Genomic DNA, 27819 nt, shown 5'->3' with positions numbered 1-27819 from the left:
AAGACAAGCTCAAAACATTCATAATCATAATCATAAAGATCATCAAAACGTAAACACAAACAGTTTTTTTAATTATTTATTTATTACAAAATTGTTTGATGCGCTTTGTACACATCAGTTAAAATGCAAAGCCAACAACAGTTAGATCTACCCTCCAGGATGTAAAAATCACTAACATGGGTTTGAGAAATTATACATATATATTACTTTGATGGAGTCAAACCACCATCAGGTTTATTCAGTGTGTGTGTGTGTGTGTGTGTGTATGTGTGCGAACGCACATTCCGTTGCTAATTGTTTTGTCTGATGCAAAACAGTCCATTCCTAGTCCCAGAGTTTTCTTTTTTATGCAAACTGCGGTTTGACTTATACTCATTTTTTTCACACTTTAAAAAAAAGGAATTTTCTTATAATAATTACAATAATAATGTTTGACTGACACAAGGCGTCATGCATCATATAAGCTTATCAAATATTTTTCACTTTTTTTTCCATCACTGTTTCCCCCCCTCACTGCTATATCCTCCATCTTCACACCCATATCTATCTAACACATTAAAAACGCCCAACAGAACCATACAGTCCAAAACATAACCCACATCAGACTTTTAAAGCATTACTGTTCTGGAAAAAGGTTTATTTTACACCTCCCCTTGAGTTAAATAATTGACCTCTATCCTGTACTTCCAGTCGTTTTCTGAATCTGGCAGCGAAAAATTATACCTCGAAGCTAGCAATTATCACTTAATCTTATGGGACCATCTAACGGCTAGCTGGTCCCATAAGATGCAATGATAGTTGCTAGCATGGAACTAGAAATAACATCACTAGACAAAGAGAACAGCTTCAAGTACAGGAGAAAGGTAAAGCTCAGTAATCAGTTATTTAACTCCAGGTTAGGTGTAAAATGAGCTTATTTCCAGAAATGGTATCACTTTAATTACTTTTGGGGCTCACCCCCACCCACAGGCTTCTCCAAACACACTGGACTACAATGGGCTTCTGTGTCTGAGGTTCGGTAATTTGTATGGGGATAAAAATTAGGATAAATAAAAAAACTATTCAGATATGCAAGTGTGTGTATGTGGTCAGTGTGTGTTTGTCCATTGTGAAGAGTGGGAGAGGGAGCGTGTGAAAGTGTGGGTCTCTGTGTGTGTGCCTCTCATTTTCAGTGTGACAAATGTGTGTATATGTGAATAATGTTCAGAGTGTGTGGTGAGAGTGTGTGTGTGTGTGTGTGTGTGTGTGTGTGTGTGTGTGTGTGTGTGTGTGTTTGTGCGTGCCCTCTTCAGTGAGGCGAGTGCGTGCTGGCGGCAGGTGACTCCGATCTCTCCAACTTGACCCCACCTGGCGTCTCCATGGTGATGGGAGAGGAGGTGCCGTGAGCTCCCTTGTCCAGCGCGGAGGAGGAGGTGGAGGAGGAGGAGGAAGAGGAGGTGGGGAGGGACACCACTATGTATTTCTGCAGTGGCCTGGCCCCCCCGACCCCCACGCCACCGGCGGGCCCCCCTCCCGCCTCCACCTTGACCAGAGGCTGTAAGGTAGTGGGCGTGTGTGCGTGGGTGACACTGGGGACCGTGCTGGTAACTGGTGACCCCCCCGCCGCGGAGGTCAGCGTGATGACCTGCTGTGTGGAGGCGGAGCCCGCGCTGGTTCCCATGACGATGTACTTGGTGGCGGGCGGGGAGGGCTGGGTCGGCGTCCCGGGCCGCGTGGACATGAGCGTGAGCGAGCTGGGAACCTTGATGATGTTGGGGGGCCGCGAACCAACACCCATGCTCCCACCGCCCCCCACGGAGCTGGTGCCGGATCCCAGACCTGCCTGGGTCACCGTCAGAGAGGGCCGCGGCTGCGTGATGGTCAGGGTGGTGCGGTTCACCTGGACAGAAGACAAGGACACACCGAGATGAATGGTTGAAGGATTTTATGCAATAATTTGTTGTAACACTTATTACATTGAGTAACAGGCTACTGTTTCCTATTTGAAAGATAGGCTACATATGTGTAATGTAAATGTATAATTCAATAAATTGCTTCACTCAAGGACACAAGGATGTAACATTACATTACATTAAGCAAGGATAAAAGGACAGAACATTGTATGTGAGGCCGCAGGGATGCAAAATGTCATGACATTCCACAGGGACGCAAGGAAACAAGAATGATTTTCTGCATTGTGCATGCATTGTGTTTGTGTGTGCAGGTGTGTGTGTGTGTGTGTGTGTGTGTGTGTATGTGTGCGTGTGCGTGTGTGTGGGGGGTGTGCGCCTGCTGTGTTTGCAGGGCAGCCTGGTTGCGAGCCTTGACCATGTGCGTGTGTGTATGTGTATACCTCCTGTGCTTGTTGCACCGCTTGTGCACGTGCTTTAACCAGATGTGCAAAAGGCAAGGCAGTGTTCCGAGGTAGGTGTGTGTGTGTGTGTTGTGTGTGTTCTGCACTCTACCTGCTGTGCTTGCAGTGCTGCCTGTGCGCGTGCCTTGACTACATGAGAGCAGAGCAGCGGTCCGAGGTAGCCGTAGTCGGCCCGGTATTGGTCCACTGTGTCGGGTAGCGAGCGCGTCTTGGCCACTACGCTGGCACAGTGCTTCAGCAGCAGGCTCTGGACATGCTCCGCACCGATCTTATCGATAGTGGACACCACTGGGCCCTGGAAACGTTGAAAAAGTACAAAATAGATTGTAGCCGTGAAATGCAAAACACAGTATTCCACAGCAGCATAGTAGAGAGCAGTGACAAATTACAACAAACAAAAGTTGCATATAGAACTGGAAAATACTGTACATGTAATTGCACTAATCATTAAAATAAGCGATAATAAATACATTTATAACAAATAGCGGTAAAGACTAACCTCTGTGACAGCCTTGATGCGCGCTCCCTCCACAGAGAGCCGCGGTACGATCAGGGTCTTAATGACGTCCGCCCCCAGCTCAGAGAGACCTGCTATGCAGCCGTAACGCGTCGTCCACTGGGTCCTGTGAAGAGAAGAGACAGAGGTGTTTATTTAAGTGTGTGTGTCGCTATGTACCTATTGTCCAGTAGGCTGCGTGTAAATGTCTTTGTGATGTGAGACAGTATATTATTCGTGGTGTGTGTGTGTGTACGTGTGTGTGTGTGTGTGTTTGTGGTGTGTGTGTGTTTCAGTACCTATCGTCCAGTAGGTTGCGTGTAAATGTCTTGGTGATGTGAGACACTATATTATTCGTGGTGTGTGTGTGTGTGTGTGTCAGTACCTATCGTCCAGTAGGCTGCGCGTAAATGTCTTGGTAATTCTCGACTGGATGTTATTGGTGGTGGTGCTGAATGTCTTGCAGCTCTGTGCCATGAGGCGTGCTGCGAAGTCGCGTAGTGCCCAGTGGTTATCCACGTCCGGACGCAGACACAGCTGCTTGCTGACGATACACGTCACCACCGCGGGCAGCAGCTCATGCAGATACTTCTCCAGGTACAGCGTCGGGTTGTCCATCAAAGCCTGCAACAAAAGACAAATACAGTTGCGTCATTTCATTGCAATAAATGAATTACTAATATCCAGGTACAGCGGGTTGTCCATCAGAGCCTGCAACATGCACAGTAGATTTTTTTTTGGCTTTTTATGCTTTTTACAGTGTAAGAGGGACAGGAAATGAGTGGGGAGAGAGAATCGGGGAAGGACCGACAAATGACCCGGGCCGGAATTGAACCCGGGTCGCCGGCTTAGTGTCCAAGTGCCCTACCATTGGGTCACATGTGCACGCCTGCAACAGGCAGACAGTACAGAACAAATATGTACCGAGGTACCCATCCTCCTCCATAACTGAGGTACCCTTAGCATGGTACTTTCTTCACATGTAGGCTACCAGGCATTCAAAGGAACAGAAAGACAGGACAACAATATACCTATCCTAACCTACACCCTCCTATCCTGTGTGCACAAGCACCTCAACTAAGCACTACAATAGCCATAAACAAATTTAAATGAAGTGAACAGCGAGTGTGCAGTGCAGTCAAGTAAGATCAGGTATAAGCAGCAGTAATAAAAGTGTTACAAACATCACATGACATCAGACATGCCTTGCATGCACAGAATAGAGTTATTGTTATTATCACCATTATTGTTATCATTATTATTGTTTGTTGTAGTTGTGTTTATACCTGCCTTGACCATGCCCAGATCATTGTTATTGTTAGTTATCGTAATTATTGTTGTTGTTATACATGCCCTAAACATGCGCATGTTATTGTTGTTATCCTTATTTTTGTTGTTTTTTGTTATCATTATTATAGTTTATTCTTGTTGTTGTTTATATACGTGCCTTGACCATGCGCATCAGGTAGATGAGGAGCGCGAGGTTATTCTGCACCACGTTGACGCGCACGCCCTCCGAAATGAAGGTGCTGAACCGGGGCAGCATCTGGTAGAGTCCCGGGTCCGTGGCGATGCTCTGAAGCGCCTCTGCGCGCTTCGCCTCGCACGAGCCCACGCACGCCTCCGTGATCTCCTTGTAGTACAGCTGCTGCTCCACGGACAGCTCGTGCGTGCTGCGCGGCTTGATGCGCATCATGCCCTCCTTCTTCACCTTGCTGCCCTCCGCCGAGGTCGCGCCCTGTCCTTTGCCCTGTCCCGTGCCCTCCTCCTGCTGGCCCGGTTTGACCGCCTTCAGCGGCTCGGTGGACTCCGCTTTCTGCTGCTCCTTCGGGGCAGGCGGGGGGTTCTCCGGTATGGCGGGCTGGACCCCCTCGATGCTTAACCAGTGAGCTTTGAGGGAGACGTCTAGGGGCACCCTGGGGAGAGGTGTGTTGATTATGTCGCTAAGGTCTACCTCTTTCTCCTCGTAGAAGTGCAGCTCCCGTCCTCCACCGCTGGCGAAGCGAAAGGGGATGAACTCCTGTGTCTGGAACCCGAAAAGGGGCTCTACGTTTTTCAGTTTGAGAGCGTTATCAATGTCGCTAGTGGTCAGTTTTCGCCGTTTTCCATGGGACATAAACTTGAGGGCATCTTGTGCTATTTCTTTAATTCGATAACTTACTTCCTCGCTCAGGGCCACACAGCTCTCCTCTTGCAGCTGCACGCCCACCGACTCTGCCATCACCTTCATTGACTCGGTGGGGAGCACAACAGTGCATTGCTTCTGTCTGCGCTCGTCTGCCATGTCTTACCAAAATAAAGTTCCTCAGATTGCTGCAGATCACCTTTACGACCGTAATGTGGAGTAACTAACAGTACTGTATCATATGAGTTCACATTAACCCAGCTATATCCCCGATAAACACATCTGTTCGATGTTTTATCATAATTCCTTTCCCGACATCTTTTTCTGAAATTCCGCCATATTGATCACGTGGTAATGTGATGTCACGTGACAGTTGCGTGCTTATGACGTCAGTAGGAACACGGGAAAGAACAAAATGGAGGAGTACGCAAGGGAGCCGTGGTAAGGCATCAATGTTCAATTTTGTTAGATTTAACGCGACATGTGTAACTTTCAGACACAATATAACACGGCTATTATTGGGCAAAGTGGAGTGTAAAATGTCCTTATTTTTAAACCACACTCAGTTCAAATTCTGGTTATCAGCTGGACTGCATAACCCTAGCGTGGCCGCAATGCCCTTGCTGTTGCTATGCCCATGTAAGCTAGCATCCTGCTTTAGTCAGACAGTTAGATATTTAAATATTTGATTCTCGTCAAATTATATTCCATGAGTAGGTCATCATCTTACTTTTGTCAAATTATGAATGTCGTCTCGTATTGTAGATGTTTGTCAGGGTGGCAATGCAAGGTTGCGAATAGCTAACCGGTTAGCATACATTATGACATCCTCGAGTACCTCCTCCGAGGTAGCCTATCGAAGATGGGGCACTTGGTGTGTCTTGCGTAATTCTGAAAATACAGGTTTATCTCCTACAAAACTACACGGCACCATAGTTCTTGTTCTATATAATGACAGGTACATATCTTTGTTTAGGTCTAGCAGACATGGCGCCTTCACACCTATAGCCTCAATGACCTTTGAAACGGGGACCACTGAAACGTTAGATCTATTTCTCCTGGATATCAGCCAGCGCTGCACCTATGCAAAAGCTCATATATACACACAGGTGGTCTATTTTATACACCAGGACGGTATGCTAGGGTTTGTAGTGTTACATTTGCTCGATATGATAATAAGCCATGAGCTCTGTTAATGTGTGTGTGTGTGTGTACACCTATGTCCCTGCGTTTCTAGTCCGTGGAGGATAGTGGATGACTGTGGTGGTGCCTTCACCATGGGCGCCATCGGGGGAGGAATCTTCCAGGCCGTGAAGGGTTTCAGAAACGCTCCTTCTGTAAGTCAAACCAACACACATGATGACTTTGTACCGTTAGTCTTCCCATTTTAACAGTCTGCTGTTGACAAAGTATCTTAACCGACCCAGTGTGAGAGAGTGGTCCGCACACTGGGCATGGGCTCCACAAAAGATAAACTTTATTTCATCAAACAAGTAACCAACCTACCCACTAATAGAGAGCTTGTGTGCTGGTTCCTGTATCTGTTTTATTCATGTTCTTGTACCAGTTCTACTCACATTTTGACATGGTTTGTTGTGGATAAAGTCACACTAACCAACAGTCCCATCGACAAAGGGCTTGTCCTTCTTCTTTTTGTTGTTTGTGTTTCCTTGTAGGAGATGGTGTACTGTATTGTAATATAATATAAATACATGTCTTTCATTGGGCATGCATTGTCCACTGTAGGGCGTAATGTAATGTATTGTTATAATGTCCATTGTAGGGAAATGTAATGCCATGTAACTTAAAGGATTTATCCGGAGTTGGAACAAGTTTGCCTGATTTTTGCATGTTTGGGATGAAATACAGTCACTCTAGAGCAAAATCAAGGCAAAAGGATGCGTTTTGAGAAAGTTTGATAATATCACGTTAGCCTAGTTAGCCATATCAGCTATGCAATATGAAAGATGTGGGCATCGTTTTCGGCGGTTACACACATTTCAAAAACACAACGATTTAAAGTCTTGCACAGCTCAAAACAACGTCACACGTACCTCATAATATGTTGAGGGTATCCACACATAAACCGAAGTGTCCAAAGCCCTTCATGTATTCTTGAAAGGTCTGCAGAATGTGTTTTGTGAAGCTACTACCTTGAGAATATCTAAATTACGGTCAAGACAACTATTTGACACTAAAGTCCACCAAGTAGATTGCCGAGTGCGTCGCATCATCAGCTGTGATTATTTCCATAGCGAGTAACCACAGCTGATGGTGCGACGCACTCGGCAATCTTCTTGGTGGACTTTAGTGTCAAATAGTTGTCTTGACCGTAATTTAGATATTCTCAAGGTAGTAGCTTCACAAAACACATTCTGCAGACCTTTCAAGAATACATGAAGGGCTTTGGACACTTCGGTTTATGTGTGGATACCCTCAACATATTATGAGGTACGTGTGACGTTGTTTTGAGCTGTGCAAGACTTTAAATTGTTGTGTTTTTGAAATGTGTGTAACCGCCGAAAAACGATGCCCGCATCTTTCATATTGCATAGCTGATATGGCTAACGAGGCTAACGTGATATTATCAAACTTTCTCAAAACGCATCCTTTTGCCTTGATTTTGCTCTAGAGTGACTGTATTTCATCCCAAACATGCAAAAATCAGGCAAACTTGTTCCAACTCCGGATAAATCCTTTAATGTGTCCAGTTCAAAGGATGAAGTAATATAAGTTACTGTACATTTGTAATGTCTCCTGCTTGGGATGGTGTAATAATTTAATGTTGTCCCTCCGTTATGGTTAATGTAATAATGTAAATGTCTTCTGTGTGAGATCATGTAATGTCACCCGGTCTCCTGCAAAGTATTGTAATGCCCATTGTAGGGCCATGTAATGTCCACTTTTGATGATGCAATGCAATGTAATGAAATGTCCACTGTTGATGATGCAATGCAATGTAATGTAATGTCTGCTGTAGGGCATGAACCACCGGCTGAGGGGAAGCATGACAGCCATCAGGACTAGAGCACCACAGCTAGGAGGTGAGTCTCTCTCTCTCTCTCTCTCTCTCTCTCTCTCTCTCTCTCTCTCTCTCTCTCTCTCTCTCTCTCTCTCTCTCTCTCTCTCTCTCTCTCTCTCACACACCTCTGAGAGTGGATGTAAATGTAAATAGTGAGCACACACCTACTTTGGAGTAATCAGTGGTAATCATCAGTGATGACTTGTATCCAAAACAGTAGAGAAACTGGGTGTGCCCCTCATAAAGCTGATAGTATGCAGAGCTGGGATGATGCTGGTAGCCCTGCATGCGTGACTGGGCACTAATATTGTTTTCAGGCCGACCAGAGCGGTGCCTTTGCCCACACCAGTTAGGCTGGGCACTGAAGTGCTTACTTGCGAACCCCACGTTCATACTGGGCACAACTTTTCTGTACGTGTCTGTGTGTTACCTGGATGAACCTGCTGACGTCCATGTTGTCGTCGTCATGGTTCACAGAGGAGAAAAAAACAACTACTGGTATTTACTTTTACGGTTCACAAACGCTGAGATCAGTAGCGTGAACATGCCGGCCATTCGTGGTGAGGTGCGAAAACGGGCACTGGCACGGTTCTCAGTCGGCCTGAACACGCCGTGAGTGGTCCTGTAGGCTAGTGCTGATGTGATTGTTGTCAGTGGGAGTGTCTCGGATCTATGGAGTAGCCTCTTATTTGTGTTATTTCTCGTATCGTGTTGCTTGTTGCTCCCCTTTACTCCTGCGCTACATTTTAAAACATTTTCATGTCTCTTTTTTTGCTTATTGTATTTAACCCTGACCCAGTAACCATAGAAAACTGTTTGATCTGAGCCTCCGAAGGCCATGGCTGGTTATCTCTGTTGTTAGACAGTCCCTCCAGGATTTTGCACTGGGATTTTGTGATTTTTGCGGTCAAAATGCCTGATTTTGTGGCGGCATTTTCTCATTTTTTGCAAAGATTTTGCGGCATTTTCTCATTTTTTGCAAAGATTTTGCATCCCTTTCTGGGTTTTTTTGGTAACTGAAAACCACAATCAGTCTAAGCAGGCTTAAGACAACAGAGAGAGAGATTCAGAAACACACTTCCTATATAATAGAATAATAAAATATTGTCAAAAACTGTCAGAGCGTCTTATTAGCCAGTGCGTCCAATGTGTAAAAAAAAATCATGGCCGCGACACTCATAAATCTCTGTCGATATTTTAGAACGACTTCGGGGGAAAACGGGACAGCGCGTTAAGAAAAAATACTTGTGAATAGCCTACCACTAGGCCCATGTCGCGGGGTACAGTAGCCAGGCTGTAGGCTATGCAAGCGTTACAATGTCACCTGTTGGAAGACGCGTCTCTCTCTCTCTCTCTCTCTCTCTCTCTCTCTCTCTCTCTCTCTCTCTCGTGCTCGTATTGCAAGCTGTTGCATATTATTTGCTTGATGCAAAGTTGTGATGGCATACACGCTCTCGTTGACATGGTTGTGTGCATGGTTGCATGGATTCGCAAGACTTTATTGCAATAACACAGTGAAAGCGTGGAAGGGCCGTTCACTTCCTATCTCGGTGTCCTTGACTGAAACAAGTTGCAAAACTCCACACTTCCGAAACCTTTGCGATCGGCACTACAGTGATTGTTATCAGAAGGCTTGTGCCTACGCATAGACATAGACCATTAAATTACAAACATTAGCGAACATTGAAAAAAGATCAGACAACGACCGTCGGGTAGCATGCTCATGAAAGAGACAGGGGAGAGTGGAGAAGTTCCGCAAAAATGTAGCCTAACGTAAGATGTTTGCTACTGTGCGACAGTAGGCCTACCGCCACTATTTCATGACTGCATACACTTCTTCGTCATGGATAAATGGGCAACAATACTTTTTCCACCCAGGATTGCACTGAAAAGTAGGCTACTGCTGTTAAAAAAAAAGGTCATGAGTGTGCAGCACCGACGCCTGCGTGTATGTGTGAGGGAGGGGAGGAGAGACGCGGAACAGCTGAGATGAGGGTCGCGACTTCCGAAATAGCAGGCAATTCTTTTTCAATGTTTCAGTGACATATTAACAAAAATGCTTCGTATTGGTTTTCGTCTCCGGTGGTATTGTAGTCACATTTTTATTTTTTTGACGAAAATATAAATCAATAAACTCCACAGAATGTTGAAATTTTGCGGGAAAAATGCGGCTTTACAGGAATTACGCGGCATCGTGAAATTATGCGGAATATCATTGAATTTGCATGAATCCACGCGATCGCTGAATCGCGAAAAACTGGAGGGACTGGTTAGACTAGAGTTGGGTTATCAAGTGTTGGGTTGTGTCCTTGGCTATCGTAGTTGTTATTAGAAACCCTGTCCTTCAAAGGGGGGAAGAAAATAAACAGGCTCTCTTCTGCACCCTGTCCAACTCTGAGAGCTTTTCAGGCAGATTGATAATGCCATCCTGGGGGGCTGAGGGTTTGTGTGTGTGCGTGTGTGTTTGTGTGTGTGTGTGTGTGCGTGCGTGCGTGTGTGTGTGTGTGTTTGTGTGTGTGTGTGTGTGCGTGCGTGCGTGTGTGTGTGTTGTGTGATTTGAGTGTCTTCCTCTCTGTCAGGAAATACACAGGATGTTGTTTGAGATGTGAATTAATGTTGGCATGTGGAGCTCTTCTGGCTGAGCTCCAGAACTGCAGTACATGCGGTCTCTTCTTACAGGGCTTGACATTAACGTTTAAGTGCACCGGCCACTGTGGCTAGTAGTTTCACTAGCCATTCAGTCTTAAGCTTAATACTTGCTGCAGTTTTGCTATCAGTTATTCAGTTTATACACAATATTCTTGCATTTAAATACAAACAATTGATGCAACTACTGTGATTTGTCACACCAAAGAATAAGTTACCTGTCAAAGTGGCTAGTGAGACTAAAATTGTTACTAGCCACGGGCAAGTTTTACCAGCATTTGGCCACTGGGCAGGTGCCAATGTCAAGCCCTGTGCCAAAGAGGTTGGATATATAATAAGAGGAATCGCAACACGCCCACTCGATGCAAAAGTGTGTGCTCAAAATTTGGTCTCCCAAGGGGGCGTTGTCCCTCCTTCTCTTTTCGTGCGCTACCACCATCTACAGCGCTATGGGGACTCCATTCATTCTCTACCTCAAGACTCCGAAGGTCTCCTAATCGAAGGTCTCCTAAAGGGGCGTTCACCCGACGTAAAGTGGATACCGGAAAAGAACCCGCCTGCTTTATCTCACTCTCATATACGATTCTCTGCCTATGCTGTGTCTCATATCGCACACTTGTGTCAGTGCACTGACTGTTAGTGCACACTGCACTGAGGTCAGAGTCCGTGGAAAAGTTTGGGCGCTGTGCCCTCCCTGGAAGTGATGAGAGAGCATAGCATTAGGTCGCCAAAACATTGGTTAATAGACTCTTTGACCAGTTCTACTGAACTGCACACCATGTTTCTTCTGTTTCGTGAACATGCCGCTGTTAAATGCATGCAGTGTCCACTGTTGAAGCACTGCGTTTTCGACTGTTGTTAGGGCAGCATCGGGGCACTTTCAGTGCGCTGAATTTACCAACATTTTCAGTGTGAGCGCCCTGGACACTGTGAGGAGCAAGAGGGTTAATGTTGTTGCGTGTGTGTGCATGTGTGCCAGGGAGCTTTATATTGAGTTTGACATCCCTGTTCTAATGTAAATATGTTGTAGTGTCCTGGGTACTGTAAGAAGCAAGAGGTTTAATGTTGGTGTGTGTGTGTGTACTAGGGAGCTTTGCGGTGTGGGGAGGCCTGTTCTCCACTATTGACTGTGGGCTGGTTCACGTTCGCGGTAAAGAGGACCCCTGGAACTCAATCACAAGCGGAGCACTGACCGGAGCCATCCTCGCCGCTCGGAGTAAGATACACACACAGAACCCTTACAGCCAAGAATAAGGCACACACTCCTAAAAGCAAAGATTATTCACACACACACACACACACACACACACACACACACACACACACACACACACACACACACACACACACACACACACACACACACACACACACACACACCACTAGAAGTAAGACAAACACACACACACTCCTCAGCTCAGAGCCAAGAGTAAAACACACACACACCAGATCTACCACCACAGTAAAACACACACACACTGCCGCGCACACACACACACAATCTGCTTTCCTGTGTGAGAAATCGGCTTGGAACGTTTTTTTCTTACCCATAGAGAAGACGTGAAGTTAACCCTTTTAAAGATGTTTTAAAAATGTTAGCTTTTAGATAAACCAAAACCAATACTGTTTTCTGAAGCATTAAGTAGCTTCTTTAAGACGTCAACTTGCACATTCTGCAGAAAATTATCTTTAATGGTGATTTTCTCAGTTTCACTCTCAGACATGTGACTCAGGGTTTTATAACCAGACACATATGTGTCCAGTGCGTGTGTGCGCCGCAGTCTGACGGCTTCTTGTGTGTTTGGTTGTGTAGATGGTCCCGTTGCCATGGTGGGCTCTGCAGCGATGGGCGGCATCCTGTTGGCCCTAATCGAGGGAGCCGGAATCCTACTCACACGCTTCGCATCTTCACAGTTCCCCACAGGTCAGTCTGTGTGCTATTGTGTGTGTTTTTATGTGTGTGTGTGTAATGGAGGCCAGCTTGCAGAGTGTGGCGTGGAACGTTAAAGGTGCCCTATTATGCTATTTAGATTAACTTTCATTGTTAATATTTCGCTTTACTGTGGTTAGTGGAGTTAATTTTGAATGATCACTTGTTTTCATGTCCATTATTTTCTATCATTGTGTACATGCACCCTACGCCGTCTGTTTGAAACGCGTGGAAGTGCAGAATGTTAGACAGTCAACATTCTGAAATCTCGAGGCAGCATGGAGCGTTTCATCAAGCATTCTATTACTAATATTAAGCTTACGTCAGCAGCACAGCTGTTTTTGACCTGGAATCCAACCATGTAGCCTATGTCTAAAGTTGACAGCCAAATAGTTCACCCAATGTCCACAATTAATCTGAAAAGGACGCATCATAAGTCCCACGTTATGTTATTTGTGCGCCTTGCTGTGTCATTTGCTGAAACCCAGTCCCTATCCAATGCGAGTCTTCCGTGCATGGGCTTCAGTTTGATTTCAAAATCGCTTGGGACAATTAGGCTGCCATTAATCTGAGAAAGGGTTGAAAGTGCTGGGTACAGGCTATTGCTTCCGATTTGAGGTTTCATGAAATAATACGCATATTGCATATGATGCGTAATAACGCGATTGTGACCATATAAAAAAAAACTAATAGTCATCTGCTAATAGTCTTGTTTATTTCTGATATCCTGCGCTGAAGAATCTTTATCTTAAACATTATTAACGCAACAGTAGGGGCCTGATTGGTTAACCCGCTGTCTAGCCTTGCATACTGTAGCCCTAAAGTTGAAGTTATCAGCCAAGTTTACTGCTCGCAAACAGACAAGTGTCGCGCTGGTCTAGGTGGGAGTCTAGATCTGCTGTTGACAGGTGGAAATTTGAAGACACAAAGAATATTCTGGGATTGAAATCAGATCACCTTTCCTTGTTAATGGCAAGTTAACCTTCACAAAATAGGCTATCCAATAAGCTAATCATCTGCAATTGCTGTACACAGTTCAAATGATAGGCCTATTTATTCAGCGAAGTTGTGGACATTTTCTTCGCTCCCGCGGCAGCCCCCGTCTGGCTGTCAAAGACGCAGTCCGAAATTGAAAGAGTGCGCCCAGTAAGACAAGGGCACGACTTGTCGGACTCAAACCTATCAATTCAACGTCTGTCAGTGATATCGTGACACCCTATTTGTGATATGAACTCCGTGTTCAAATGCGTCCTGTGGTCTATTTGCAAGCCAGACTGAATACTGAGCGCACGCGTTGTTGGCTTTTATGAGTTCCTGTTTGCTCGTTGTCTGTAGGCCTAATGCACAATGGTGATAGGCTATGCTTCATAAAAATACATTTCAAGGTATTTTCAGGTGCATGGTTTCATTTTAGTAACTGCATTTCTATTTAGTCCCCGGCAGAAATGATGCGCCCACTGGATTGGTTGCGCAATGGGCAGTCCTCGATGGATTGGTTTCATACTGGGTCTTATAATAACCCCTAGACCTAGTCTCGGTTTCGTGGTTTTTCTGTTTGCATGTATCGCCAGGACAGGATTTTTTTATATAACAATAGGCCCTATCCGTTTCAGTTTCATTATTTTTGGCATGCCGCCGGACGACGCGACCAGTTTTAAACGACGTCAAGCCAATATCCACGTTGCTCTTGCAGATATGATGAACAAAACTGCGTTGCATTTTAATTACTGAATTGTAGCCTATGCATAGCCTATACTAACTGGCTAATCCTTGCCAACATTGCTGATGCAAACGGCTGCTGGTCATGTCGTGATATACCTATTTGGATAACATCAGCGCACGTCTTCTAATTAATGTTATGCTTCAAGCGGCAATACAAGTGTAGGGTTTTCACATCTTACCAAACAAAAGTTAGTCTTGCCAACAGCATATGCAAAACGGCCCTGAAGCGAATAGAGAGAGAAAGGAGAGATTCGAGTCTTTCACCCACTTGGAAGTGTTTTGGATTCTCAGTGCGCAACTGCGTTAACGCGTTCTGCCTGTTTTCGACCTTCCTCATTCAACTGTTTCTGACCCGTTAGCCATACGCCTACCGGTATTTTATCAATGTAAAATGCAGCTTTAATATCACACTGAAAAAAAATATATAACTTGGGCCACAGGTGAGTGTAGCCTCCAGTCTAGACCGATGCTGTAGCCTATTTGACGGAGCCGATTTATGAATTGAAAAAAAAAACAACATGCGTAATGGAATAAACTTGTGGATGGCGAAATCCTACACTATTCATGTGCACTATTTTTGTACACTGAGTGGTGTATTCACAAATAGGATACATCTCATCACAATACTGTCAAATTCAGATAGGCCTAGGCTATGTGGCTGCGATGAACAAATGCGCATTAGGTCTACTGTCTCTGCAATTAATAAATGGTCTGTGACATCGTCAACACTCCATCCCATAAGCAGCAATGTTAGGTACAGCATGACGTAGACCCGTACAGGAAACAAAAGCTATAGAATGTTGAAAACCCAACCACGCGTTCTCTGACAGTTGAGAAATAGCGTTCCTGCGGCAGAGAAATTCTCCCCCAAGAGGACAATTTGTGAAATGCGGCTTTCACCAAGCTTTTATATACAACAGATGCTGTTTAACCCAATGAATGGGTAGTGGACATGAAAAAGCATAATAGGACCCCTTTAATAAACCTCACTCCCGAAGCCTCATACAGTATGGGTAGTGTTGAGCTATCGGAATGGTCCTTTTGCTCATCGATGTCGTGCTGTGCCTCCCATGCCCAAACTGGAGCGTTGACGAGCCCCAAGTGGCGGACTGCACGGGAATGCGTGGGTGTGTGCGTGTGTGTGTGTGCGCGTGCGCGCAAGCTCTGACGGTCTGCCTCTCTTCTCTCCACAGGTCCTCAGTTTGCAGAGGAGCCCGCCCCTGCGGCGCCCTCCTTTGGTGACTACCGGCAGTACCAGTGACACCTCTCACCCCCTACCCCCTCCCCCTGTAGGCTTTTTTTTTATTCCATGAACTCGTGATCGACTGGCACCCCCTTCCCCCAGCATCACATCACCACAGCAACCCACCAACCCTGGGTGCAGCGTTTGCCTCCGCCGAGTCGTTTGACGAGTCCACAAGTTACGAAGAATCTTCTAGAAAACGAATTATGGGACTGGGACTAGAGAAAAACACACACATGCCCACAAACAAGCAGATACACACATTTCTTTTCAAATGAGATCTAAATCTACCCTGCCTTCTCTGCCTTGGTGTGTATCAGTGCATGTTGTTGCCCCTCGTATCGTATCGCATCGTATCGTATCAGCAGACGTACCGTATATCCTTCACAGGACCAAGCCTCTCCGCCTTGGGTCTGCCCACCCGTCAGTGAATTCAGTTCAGTGTGTTTGAGTTGGTATAAATGTGTCTGAAGTAGACAAACACACAAACGCACGTACACACTTGCAGGCAGGCATGCAGTGTGTGTGTGTGTGTGTGTGTGTGTGTGTTCTGTACATAAAGGCTGTTTGCATTTGTGACATGCACTGTGCGTGTGTGTGTGTGTGTGTGTGTGTGTGTGTGTGTGTGTGTGTGTGTGTGTGTGTGTGTGTGTGTGTGTGTGTGTGTGTGTTGAAAGCCATTGAGTAAATTCTAGCTGTCCCTCCTGCTGAAGAAGGACAGAGTAAAGACAAGACCGCAGCAGTGAGTATCGCCCCCTATTGAGCAGGAGTAGACAGCAACAGTGATGGTAAGAATCACCTGCCCCCGTATCGCAATGCTGGGCAGTATTTATATATTTTTGAAGAGAGATATTGAAGAGAAGGGAGATGACCAGAAGGGTATACTAAGAACATGGTTACGTGATGAAGCAGGCTTAGGTACCATACAGGAAGTGGTAAACCTTCTAATAGATATACCTGCAGGCATCATTTAGTTAAAAAAAATAGGACTCCAGGCCCTTCTATCAGATGATTTCCCTCTACCACAAGGTTAACTTAACCCGGTTCAGTCCTGAACCAGCTTCTTAGTATACCCCCTCTGTTCCACATCGGATTGTATGCAGTACTGCTGTCTGACTGGGCTGTTCCCCAGTGTGTCAGATGGGGTGGAAAAGTTCTTAATGTTGGATTCTATGTACAATAGTACTCTAAACTGACCCGGGCTGCGTTTCCCAAAAACTCTTTAAGTAGTACTATAAGTATGAGGTGCCCCTTTGAGAATAAATCCTAAATGGGTGTCACATCACTAAAGGTTTATACATGAACTGTTTTACCTCTAGGGTAATCTCAAACCTGAGAAAAAAATATTGTATGTAGAACTGTAGAGTTATTGTATGTATAAACCTTCTGCGATGTGATGCATCACTGAGGCGGCACCTCATACTTCAGAGTTTTTTGGCAACGCGGCCTTGTTCAGCATGGCTTGAGGCCGTCTGTGGTACAGGAATCCCCTCTGTCCTGTTCAGGCTGTTATGAAGTGTAGTGTGCGTTGACTCCACTGCTGCAGCAACTCCTATTCCTAGTGGGCTGGATCTGAGCCGAGCTGACAGAAGGGTTCACATGTTGCAAACTGGATTCTGTTGTTGAGTCTGATACAGACTAGAGACTATAAATAAAAACTCATCTTCTGACAACACTGGAATGTCTAGTCTGATTGACTGTTTGACTATGTATCTATGTCTATCTGTTTCTGGCTGCCTGTCAGACTGCTTGATTGAGTGTCTGTCTGTTAACATGACTGTGTCTATTTTCCTGTCCGTTTGTCCAACTTTCTGTCTGTATATCTATCTGTGTCTGACTGCCCGATAGTCACTCTGTCCACATTTCTATCTGTCTGAATATTTTGTTTGTTTGTTTCTGACCACCTGTCTTTCTGTGTAGTTAATGTCAGTCTTTTTGTCCATTTGTCCGTCTTTCTTCCAAGTGCTGTACTGCCATCAGTCCAAGGATAATGCTGATCTGCAGACACAAAAGGATATGAAGTGTTATGAGGACAAGACAAGGGAAGATGACATTAATGATCTGATAAAAAATATATATATGAGCAGTCTTTGTGTTGTGGTCCATCTAACATACTACTACACAACATAACGATATTGTGTCCCAGCCTAACAATACAAATCTCTACCTTCTAGTTCTACCCTCGGTCAGTCACTCTCATCTTGACCTGCTTGTGTACTTGTATGTGTAAACAAGTGATTTTCTCCGTGGCCGCCAGAGGTCGCAGTTGAGGCATCTCCGTTTCTCCACCATGTCGTTCACGGGCACGGCTGCCAAGCTCGAGCTCAGCGAAGTCTAGCAGCACTACGTAGACTAGACTAGACTTCGCTCTCTGCTGTACGGGGCCGGAGCTCGATGGTCGTGGAGCAGCGGAGAACCATAGACGGTGAGTGTCTCGGCACTCGGTGGTACCGGGGGAAACTGTCTCCTCTTGCCTCGTCATCGCCGTTGCTGTCAGAGTGGGTCGGAAACGGGGACCGACGGTAGTACACAATCGCTTGACTGTAAACTATGCAAATTGCTCTGGTTTGAGGTCAGCGATAGTTCTAGTTGTGTGCGCTGTGGAATTCTGCGTCGTGCACACACACAAGAAATTGCACGGGGCATAACTACAACAAGCTATTTACATCAATCTAACGACAGGCCAGGCACGTCAAGGGTAAGTTGCCGAATACAAGAAAGCGCCAGTCTAGTTGTGTGCAGAGGAATAGGGCTAGATAGTACAAGACACTCGTTTATACATATGACAAGCGAGAACGTGTTAGCATATGCGATAGGGTTGCAGGCGACGTGAGTGGCTAGTGCCAAATGTTACACGGATTGAGCATAGCTGACTAGCAGAGTTAGCAAGCTAGCCGAGAGAAGTTGCATGATTAATTGACACAGTGACGTCTCATTTGGGTGTTTTTACGGGCAGAAATGTCTGGTTGGTTCATATTGGTTTGTTTGCTTTACTTTGTGCCTGCCTCTAAGCGTAGCATAATAGCAAGTCACCAATTTCAATGCTGCTTTTGCTAGCTGTTCTGGTGCAGAGTGTAGTCGGCGACGGCAAGCTAACGTCTGCGCGGATCTCTCAGTCACGCTGGGAAGAATGCACTGGCTAGGTATTAGTGCCCGAGAATACTAGTATCCTGCTACGATAGCACTGCTGCCCTAAATGTCTGTTCAGTTTTACGCGTGGAGTCTTCAAGCGGGTACTGTTGTTTATTACAAGTTAATGTGGTCACCTGACGGTGATGTGTGCTGTGGATTTAAATTCTGGCAGGGCTAGTTCTAGGTAACAGACTAGCTAGCCTCGCTGATTAGCCAACATATGGTGAGATGGTGTATGCGTCGCATTAACATTATGAATCCTATGAGCGGGCGGAGGCCTACGCGAGAGATGTGTTATTGTTGCTAACTAACTGGAGTACTTGCTGTAATGTAGTTTATTAGCGTGACCTGCATTAAATACGCAGTGTGCGCCAAGCCGAGGAACGCTAATTTCGGAAACTTGGAATTCATAAGTGGCTCTGCTGCCACTAAATCATATTGTTCAGTGTTTCCCACAGAAATTTTGGAAACTATGGGGGCAGCTGGGGTTTATTTTGTCCGGGGGTTGGGGGTCTTCTCACACGGGCCTTTTTTTTGGGGGGGGGGTGTATTCTTGCAGCGTAAATGCAAAACGGCAAAACAATGACTACAGTATGACATTGGCGCATGGAGAAACTGTAGGCCTGGGCCTATATTTCAGCCATTTATATTTTGAGAAATAAGGCTACATAAGATTTTATTTTACCATGAACTTGTATAATAGTAGTACATTGTCATTGTCAAAAAATGCAGTACAGTGAATAATTTCTGTTTACAACACAGTTTCATTCGTCCCTCATGCAGGGGTCTGGGAAACAATAATAAAACAAAATAGGAGCAGAGATAAGAATTTAAGAGCACTGTGAAATTGTTAACACATAGACAAAAAGGGTCTTAGAGGGTAGGCTATGCCTTTTCCCCCACACATATCTGTAGGCGTACACATTCTACATGAGGGGTGCTGGTCACAGGGCCATTTTTTTTCCAAATTCCTCCCATTAAAAGGGCTGAACAACATATTACACATTTATGTCTATATTCACATTCATTACACATTCATTTCTATATGCAGCCCGATGTCTCCTCTGCTGTGTCAATGAAGGTCTGTCACCAAACTCATTACAACTGTAAAACAAAGCCTAGGGAGTGTTAGTAAACTCATCCCAACTGTCCCTTCTCTGAAGGTTTTTTATATTGCTCCCAAACCCAAGTAAACTACAACAACTTGACTAGGCTTTTGATCCCTGTCTTTCAAGCACTTGTGGTTCTCTCTATAGCAGGGGTGCCCAACCTTTTTTTAACCAAGATCTACTTGATCTACCAAGTCAAATTCAAGGATGTCAGTATGAAAATTTAAGACCACCATTTATTAATCACCATTATTATGAACAAAATGTCTTCAGTAGGCTACTATGGCCGTATCTGTTCAGTGTGTTTTTAAAGGGTGTTGAATAGCCTATCTTTACAAAGCAATGCAGCACTGATAGTATGCAGAGATAATTTCAGTCATACACAAGTCATAAACAACTGAAACCATTTCAAAATGATAAACATTTGGTATATAAAAGGCACATAGGCCCTATTTCTAAAATATGATGAAGCATTATCATGCCTTCAGTGGTATAGGCTACAAATTAAAAAGGGCTCAGAAATTCACCATTTGTTATGGGTAAATAGTAGGCTACTATGAGAGAGAGAGAGAGAGAGAGAGAGAGAGAGAGAGAGAGAGAGAGAGAGAGAGAGAGACAGAGAGAGAGAGAGAGAGAGAGAGAGAGAGAGAGAGAGAGAGAGAGAGAGAGAGAGAGAGAGCAATGAGAGAACTCATTGGATTGGTTAATACCCCTATTAAGTGTGACTTCTCCTATGAAGGTTTTTTTCAGCTCTCTGGGACAGTAGCACAGCAAAGGCTTTCCATTGTGAGTTTGGCCAATCGTTTTGTCCACAACTGAAGCAAGAAACAGCACAAATTGAAGTGAATTCCATACATGTCAACAACTAACATTTCCCTTAAACGCGGCACGCGATGTAAACGCAGTTAGCGATGATGCATGCGACTAGCGATTTGGACGAAGATCCTCGCATATCGGCGTGTCATAACGCATCGTTGCGCACATGTTCTGTTACTCACCCGATGTTACACGTGTGCACACATGAATCAACTGTAATACCCTTACGGCCACTTCCTAATGCTTTCCCCTCATTCTGTGTTACCGTGGACTACTTATCTAACCAGAGTCTATGGGATGTATTTACTCCAGGAGGAAAATGCGAAGGAAATTCAAAATCGTAATTCAAATCGTTTTTAACAAAAACGGATATCGTTCAAAAAAAAAAAAAAAAGTAAAAATTTTTTTTTTTTTTTTTTTTTTTACATTTTCGTAAACTATGGCGGCCAAATTTAAACTATGGCGGGCCGCCATAGTTTCCTCAATGTATGGGAAACACTGTTGTTTCCCCTGTGTCTGTCTCGCGACACTAATCAGACGGCCGATCGGATGACCATCCTGACCCATGCTGACCTGACGGCAGATTTGCTGCGGATTTGCCTGTGTCAGCAGTTGTGCGCATGAAGCTACAGGTTTTGTTGTAATAATAACTCGCGACGACCGCTGTCTGCATCCACAATGGCTAGCTTTCCCCGGTGTCAACTGTCTCGCAGCCACGGTGTTGCCCTGCGTGCACTAGTCAAATCAATTGTACTTTATTGTCATAAGTCTATGTGACAGGGTTGGCACAGAAGTCTGAAATAGCGTTTGACCAGTCTCCAATGTGCATTTAAAACTAAACATATAGTTAATAATGCACACAGTGTGCAATAAGAAGAGTAATATATCTGGATAAATACACAACACACAAAGACAGCAGCAGAAGTAGAATCAATGGTCATACTGGAATGTGCACTAAACAAATCACCATCATTGTGACTCAGATTCATTCTACTCGTGCTGCCAGTTTGTTACGTGGACGGAGCCGCATGCTGATCAGTGGTCAGTTGAGATGAACGATGTTACTGACCAGAGAAAATGCCCCCTTTTTCATGAGCTCAACGTGCCTTGAGGCGATGAATGAATAATACAGGGGTGACACCATTGACACTGACATGTACATCAATGGGTGACACAGATGAGTGGCGTTAACGGGAAATGCATCAGATCAGAACAGGAGCAGCCATCTGTTGGTGTTGATTCATTTCAGAAGTGTTAGTTGCGCTCTCTCTCTCTCATTCACTCACACCACACACACACACACTCAGAAGTAGAGCTGTCTCGTCAGACACCTGCAGTTCTTTGGGACAGGACTGTAACGTTAGCCAGTCTTGAGATGGGCAACCATGTGTCGCTGCCAAGACTGACAGGCCCAGGGCTCTACATAAACTTTTTTTGTCACCAGCCAAAATTGTTTGTAGATGTCTATCTTAAGTAAGTTGTTTTTTCTACCAGCCAAACTGAAATTTAACCAGTTTTTGGCAGGTTGGCTGGTGTGAATTTAGAGCCCTAGACAGGCCTAGTTTGGATGCCAAACTTGGTTCCCGGTGGGGCTGCCCAGGCCATAGCCACTAGTTTTTTTTCATTTTCATAGTTTTTGGGGGGGCTTTTTGCCTTTATTTGATAGGACTGTGAAGACTTTGACAGGAAGCGAGTGGGGAGAGAGAGACAGGGAATGGTCAGCAAAGGACGCAGGCCGGAATCGAACCCGGGTCAGCCGTGTAGCAAACGAGTACCCTACCGTTATCGCCATGGTAGGGCCCATAGCCACTAGTTTACAGCTAGTCAGTCTTTCAGGGCGGTGTCTGGTGTGAGCAGAGTTGCTATAGTTTTAGTGGGAGGTCAGGTACTGGAGGCTAAACTTAAGTGTCATGTAAGGCTCAAGTATCCCTGCTCTCCTCTACTCTCCTCTCTTCTACTGACTAGAGGATCCCCACGGTAGTTCGCTGCTAAACTTGGGGCTTCTCTGGAGAGCTGAGAGGCTAAGGTTCCTGTGTGTTTGTGTGTGTGTGTGTGTGTGTGTGAGCGTGTGTGTGTGTGTGTGTGTGTGTGTGTGTGTGTGAGCGTGTGTGTGCGCGTGTGAGCGTGTGTGAGCGCGTGTGAGCGTGTGTGAGCGCGTGCGCGTGATAACGCCAGTAGCCTCATCCTCTGTGGGATCTTCCAGGGAGTAGGGGATGAGTTTCAGTTCCTGTCGTCCCGCCACAGTCACAGCAGTCTCGACGCGTCAGCAGCAGCAGGGACCAAAGTGGCATTTTAGAAGACATTGGAGTACTCACTTCCCATTTACACGCACACATGCACACACACAGCTGAACTGTGGTGACCTGAGGTACCCTCAGCCCCTTATAGAGCATTCTAGAATTTCCACACTGCTGCTCGTAACCATGGAAATAGAATGTGGATATAGAACACCGTCTATGTTTATAGCAGAGAGAATAGAGAATCTTTGTTTATAGACTGTTTCACGGAATGTCAGTGGCCAACAAAAAACAAATCACAAACATTATATGGCCCTACTTTTATGTCTGGTAGACTTCCACAAACAATACACAGCAACAACAGCCATACACATGTGATTATTACATGTTAGTGCAACACAGAAAATTGACATATAATGTGTCTCTCTTTGTTGATGTTCATGCTCATGCCAGGGGCCTGTACTAAGAAGCTGGTTCAGGAGTAAAGCAGGTTGAGTTAAGAGGTAAATCATCTAATAGATGAGCCTGGAGTCTTGGTTTACTCTTGAACCAGCTTCTTAGTACAGGCCCCAGCTTTTGGTCTTGTTTCTTCCACTGGGATGTTTTTACTTCAGCTGTATGTGTGAGAGGCGCCTGCTGCTTTGTGTACTGGTGTCTCGGGCAGGTGTGTCATTGACTTTTTAACCGACTACACAACTATGTGCTGCCCCAAAATTTCAATTTAGAACACAAGTATTTTCCCTGTGACTGGTGTGTGTGTGTGTGTGTGAGGGAAGGGAGCTCCTTCTCTTGTCCACATAAGATGCGTTCTCTGATTATGGACACTGGTACACACACACACACACACACACACACACACACACACACACACACACACAGTATGGTGCGTTGGTGCGTCTTCATGGGTCAGTTTCTGGTCTGTGGCAGGCGGAACAAGACCAGTCTGCTGCTCCCTTAATCTCGCTCTGGCCAGAGCAACACACACACACACACACACACACACACACACACAGGACCAGAGCAATGCTCAATTCAGTTCAACATAGCTATGGTGGTGACTGCATAAGCTGGATGACTCAACATGCATAGTTTAGGTTAGGTGGCTAACATTAAGTCTACATGACTCAATGTGCATATTTCAAGTGGCTAAGAAGGTCTACTTGACCCTTAAAGCACCGTTATGGTGGCTAAATAAATCTGATGACCTGAGCAATGAGCATACTTATGGAGACTGAGTAAGCTTGCATTATGATGATGCAGTCATACCTCTGGTGGCTAAATAACATAGAGTGGCTCAATCAGCATATCTTAAATGCATGTTTGATGACTCAATAAGCATACTTTAGGTGGCTAACTGTGCATAGATAATAGAGCGAGCATACTTTCTGTGGCTTGGCTGACTAAATAGGCATATTTAAGGTCATTTCCCTCACTTAGATGATGCAGTAAGCATACTTCAGGAGGCCTACATCACCTAATAAGCACACTTGCGACTTAGCGTAAGCATACTCCGAATGATATAAGCTTAATTTAACACACACTATTTAGATGACATCATAAGCATACTGAACATGCCTGAATCTACTAATGGCAAACTGTGTGATTTAATAAACATACTTAACACAGTTATTCTCCTAGCTTCTCCTAGTTTCCTCTGTGTTTCCCACAGATCAAGTAGCATTGCATGCTGCTTCCCTCCGTGCGAAAAACTTGAGGACAGTGCAAGTGTTTGCTCCCATTGACATATATGCACCTCTGTCTGTCTCTCTGACTCTCTCTCTCTCTCTCTCTCTCTCTCTCTCTCTCTCTCTCTCTCTCTCTCTCTCTCTCTCTCTCTCTCTCTCTCTCTCTCTCTCTCTCTCTCTGTGTGACAGAAAATGAATGAAACAGTGTTTGGTTTTGAAAAGGTGTTGGGCTTTCATTTTGTAGTGGTGTGCCGCAGAATGGTCTACCCACCGTGTGAGAAACACTGTGTCATCTCTTTCAGAAACCCTTAGTGTCCTTTTGAGTCAGCAGGTTACCTGGAAACGGTTCCTGTGGCCACCGGATGCTGAGGAGGTTAGTGATGATGATGCTGGGCTTCTGGTAATCTAGAGAAGGCTTGTGCTGGTGGGGTCTTTCCCTAGTAGTCCTACCTTGGGGCTGGTAGTTACTTTGGGACTTTCCCTAATCCCTAGTCCTAGCCAGGCCATGCCCTCCTAGTGACGCAACAGCTTCAGCGTTGCTACCAGTCAGGTCAAGAGTCAATGCAAGTACTTTCTGAGTTCCCGCAAATACGGGAACTCCTCCCACTTTGTTGGGAAGCAAACAATCATTAGCAAACCAAGGGAGGCCATTTGGGAAATGCTGTTTGGGAGATGTTAATTGTTATGCACCTGGCTAACTTGAAGAGGAGGTCATGGTTTATTACGGTACCACCCCCCCAACCTGGCGGATTGGGAGTTGAACTGGCAACCTAACCCTACCCCTGGGCTACAACTCTAACTCTAACTCTACCCTAACTCAAGGGTGGGGAACCTACCCATCTTATTCAGCCCTCTACATAATTTTAATGTTATGCAGCTAAAAGGGACAGTTTGGTCAATTTCAACATGCAGTTGTATTGCTCACGCTACCCTTGACTTGTCAGTACCTGGTGATGCCACATTTTTCGGCTCAGCCCTTTCCGAGATATGAGCAATTCTAATGGGGGCAGCGTTTGTTTACATTTTTAAAAAATGAAACATAGGCCAACTCCAAATATTTTCCCAAAAGGTACTGCTGTTTGCTAGTTGTCTGCTGATGTTTTATAACCTTTTGGATGTTTTTGGGAATAAATAAAAATGTTTTTTTGAAATGTAAACAAAGAGCTGCCCCCATTACAATGACCAGGATCTCGGAAACGGCTGAAGAAGAAGAAAAACAAATCTCAGGCACTGACAAGTCCAGGATAGTGTGAGCATTACAACTGCATGTTGAAATTGACCAAACTGTCCCTTTAACATGAAGTATGACATGTTTTGTAAAGAACTAGGAATGACATTTGCAATACAATTAAGTTATATTTTCAGGGGACCTATTGAAGGTGGGGTCTGTTATACAGGTGGCTGCCGTCAATATAGGTCTCAAGTGCAGGGAGAAATCCAGGTTTGTGTTGGAGGACTTTATAAGATTTGAAGTGGCCCCTCGAATAAAAAAGGTTCCCCACCCCTGGGTTAACCGCTTACCCATGACTTCCCCTGCCTTACCCATGCAGTGCCCCAGCCCTGAGGTGGCTTCTCTTCTCTTCTCTTCTTTTTTTCTGCTGAGCTGCTGTGTCTGAGGCTTCATCTGCCAGCTCAGAGGAAGTATGCCCTCCACTGCACCAGTTTCGATTCGTTCATACTCTTTCACTACTGTCTCTCTCCTTCTCCTTCTCCTTCTCCTTCTACTGCGCTCTCTCTCTCTCTCTCTCTCTCTCGTGTTCTGTTCTCGTCTTGTCTTTCACTGTCTTTCTCAGTTCAATGTGACGTGTCCTGTGTCTTTTGATGGTCCATCTCTCCCTTGGCATCCAGTCAAAGTTATGTCACTAGTTCAGAAGTTCATGAGAGAGAGAGAGAGAGAGAGAGAGAGAGAGAGAGAGAGAGAGAGAGAGAGAGAGAGAGAGAGAGAGAGAGAGAGAGAGAGAGAGAGAGAGAGAGAGAGAGAGAGAGAGACCCTCGCGACGAACAGCGCCAGCTGACTGACTTTCCTTTTAAGGAGAAATGGGGAGAGAGGTAGAGGGGGAAGGCCAGAGGGGCGGCGGCGGTGGGGGGATGTAGAAGGGATGTTGGTAGTACAGACATGGTACCACGCACTGATGAAGGCTTGATAGCCGAAACGCGTTTGCTTTTGGACATGGTGGTAATATAAATAAATAATGAGACTTAGTTTGTGAGTGCAGATTTTTCTTCTTTCGGTAAGTACAGGCATATCAGCGGGACGGGGGCAAGAAGCGGCTGTGGTTCTCAGTGGGGGCGTCAGGGAGCCCTTGGGGGGCATTGAGAAGGAGACGGGGGTGGGTGGACGACAACCTCTGTCATCGAGGGAGAGGGGCAGTCGAGTAGGAGGATTGGGGTCCGTCCACTCGCAACTCAATTCTGACATCGAAGGAGTGCTGCTCTTCTGTCAAGCTGGCGTTGGTGCCAAACTTCTCAAACTGTGTTTGCATGCGTGCACCCATTTGAATGCATACTGTCTGGGGTGTGGGACGTAGTGTGTGTGTCTGTGTCTGTGTGTGCGCTTCAATCGGACCTCCCTTGAGATGAGACGCTCCAGCGCATAAAACTTTGTGTGTGTGCGTGTGGGATGGTCTTATTTAGAGTATGGTACTTATTTTATATGTGCCTGACATAAAGCGTATTGGGGCAGGTTTGGATGGTCATTTACATTTAAAAAATAACAACGCACTCCACCCCCTACACACACACACACACACACACACGCATACACACACACACACACACACACACACACGCATACACACACACACACGCATACACGCATACACACATCCTCCAGATTATCCTAATCCAGACAAGGCCGTCCACCGTGATGGCTGGAATATTGGGGTGGGGGTTCTGAGTCTTGTATTCTCTGGAATATTGGGGTGGGGGGTGGTTTGGCTTTTGAGGTCACACCATGAGTAGTTTAGAGGGTGTGTGTGTGTCTGTGTTAAGGGGGGGTGGGGTGGGTAAGGGCGCTGCTACAAGTGTGTGTGTGCGTGAGTGCGTGAGAGAAATGACCAGGGGGTTGCACTCACTGGCTTTGCTTAAGTGAAGTGAAGTGAAGTGTGTGCGTGCGTGCGTGCGTGTGTATTTAGTAACTGGGTGACTGCTGTTAGTGTGTGTGTGTGTGTGTGTGTTTAGTAATAATATATATATCGGTATCGGGCCGATATTTGCATATTTTGAGTGTATCGGCATCGGCCGATACGCGTGTGGTTTTGCCCGATACGCAATATTTATTATTTTATATAATTCGGTTTTTTT

At 45.4% G+C, this 27819-nt stretch overlaps 3 protein-coding genes across 5 annotated transcripts in view; 2 read left to right on the top strand and 1 right to left on the bottom strand.

The window, feature by feature from the left end:
* Positions 1-420: 420 nt before the first annotated feature.
* Positions 421-5322, bottom strand: taf6 (TAF6 RNA polymerase II, TATA box binding protein (TBP)-associated factor). The gene is made up of 5 exons (XM_063215997.1): positions 4297-5322; positions 3235-3473; positions 2853-2976; positions 2445-2648; positions 421-1879 (listed from the first exon to the last, which is right to left on the bottom strand). Exons 1-5 carry the CDS (start codon positions 5131-5133, stop codon positions 1289-1291), a joined length of 1995 nt encoding a protein of 664 aa, XP_063072067.1. The 5' UTR covers positions 5134-5322; the 3' UTR covers positions 421-1288.
* A 3-nt stretch (positions 5323-5325) lies between these two features.
* timm17a (translocase of inner mitochondrial membrane 17 homolog A (yeast)) lies at positions 5326-17212 on the top strand. Its single transcript, XM_063216001.1, has 6 exons — positions 5326-5415; positions 6212-6311; positions 7955-8018; positions 11730-11858; positions 12456-12566; positions 15488-17212. The coding sequence occupies exons 1-6, from the start codon at positions 5390-5392 to the stop codon at positions 15553-15555; spliced, it is 498 nt and encodes a 165-aa protein (XP_063072071.1). The 5' UTR covers positions 5326-5389; the 3' UTR covers positions 15556-17212.
* A 616-nt stretch (positions 17213-17828) lies between these two features.
* LOC134462792 (ras-related protein Rap-1b-like) overlaps positions 17829-27819 on the top strand; it is a 23970-nt gene continuing 13979 nt past the window's right edge. Inside the window, exon 1 of one of the 3 annotated variants that reach the window (XM_063215998.1) lies at positions 17829-17962. The gene's annotated coding sequence lies outside the window, so the exon portion shown is untranslated. Of the gene's footprint in view, positions 17963-17991; positions 18236-24818; positions 24890-27819 lie in introns of those variants that run through there. The other 2 variants (XM_063215999.1, XM_063216000.1) reach the window with 2 other exon arrangements.

This window comes from Engraulis encrasicolus, chromosome 14 (genome assembly GCF_034702125.1).
Source record: "Engraulis encrasicolus isolate BLACKSEA-1 chromosome 14, IST_EnEncr_1.0, whole genome shotgun sequence".
Taxonomy (NCBI): Eukaryota; Metazoa; Chordata; class Actinopteri; order Clupeiformes; family Engraulidae; genus Engraulis; species Engraulis encrasicolus.
The sequence above is the reverse complement of the archived record's forward strand: the minus strand, read 5'-3'. Positions and strand labels throughout refer to the sequence as shown.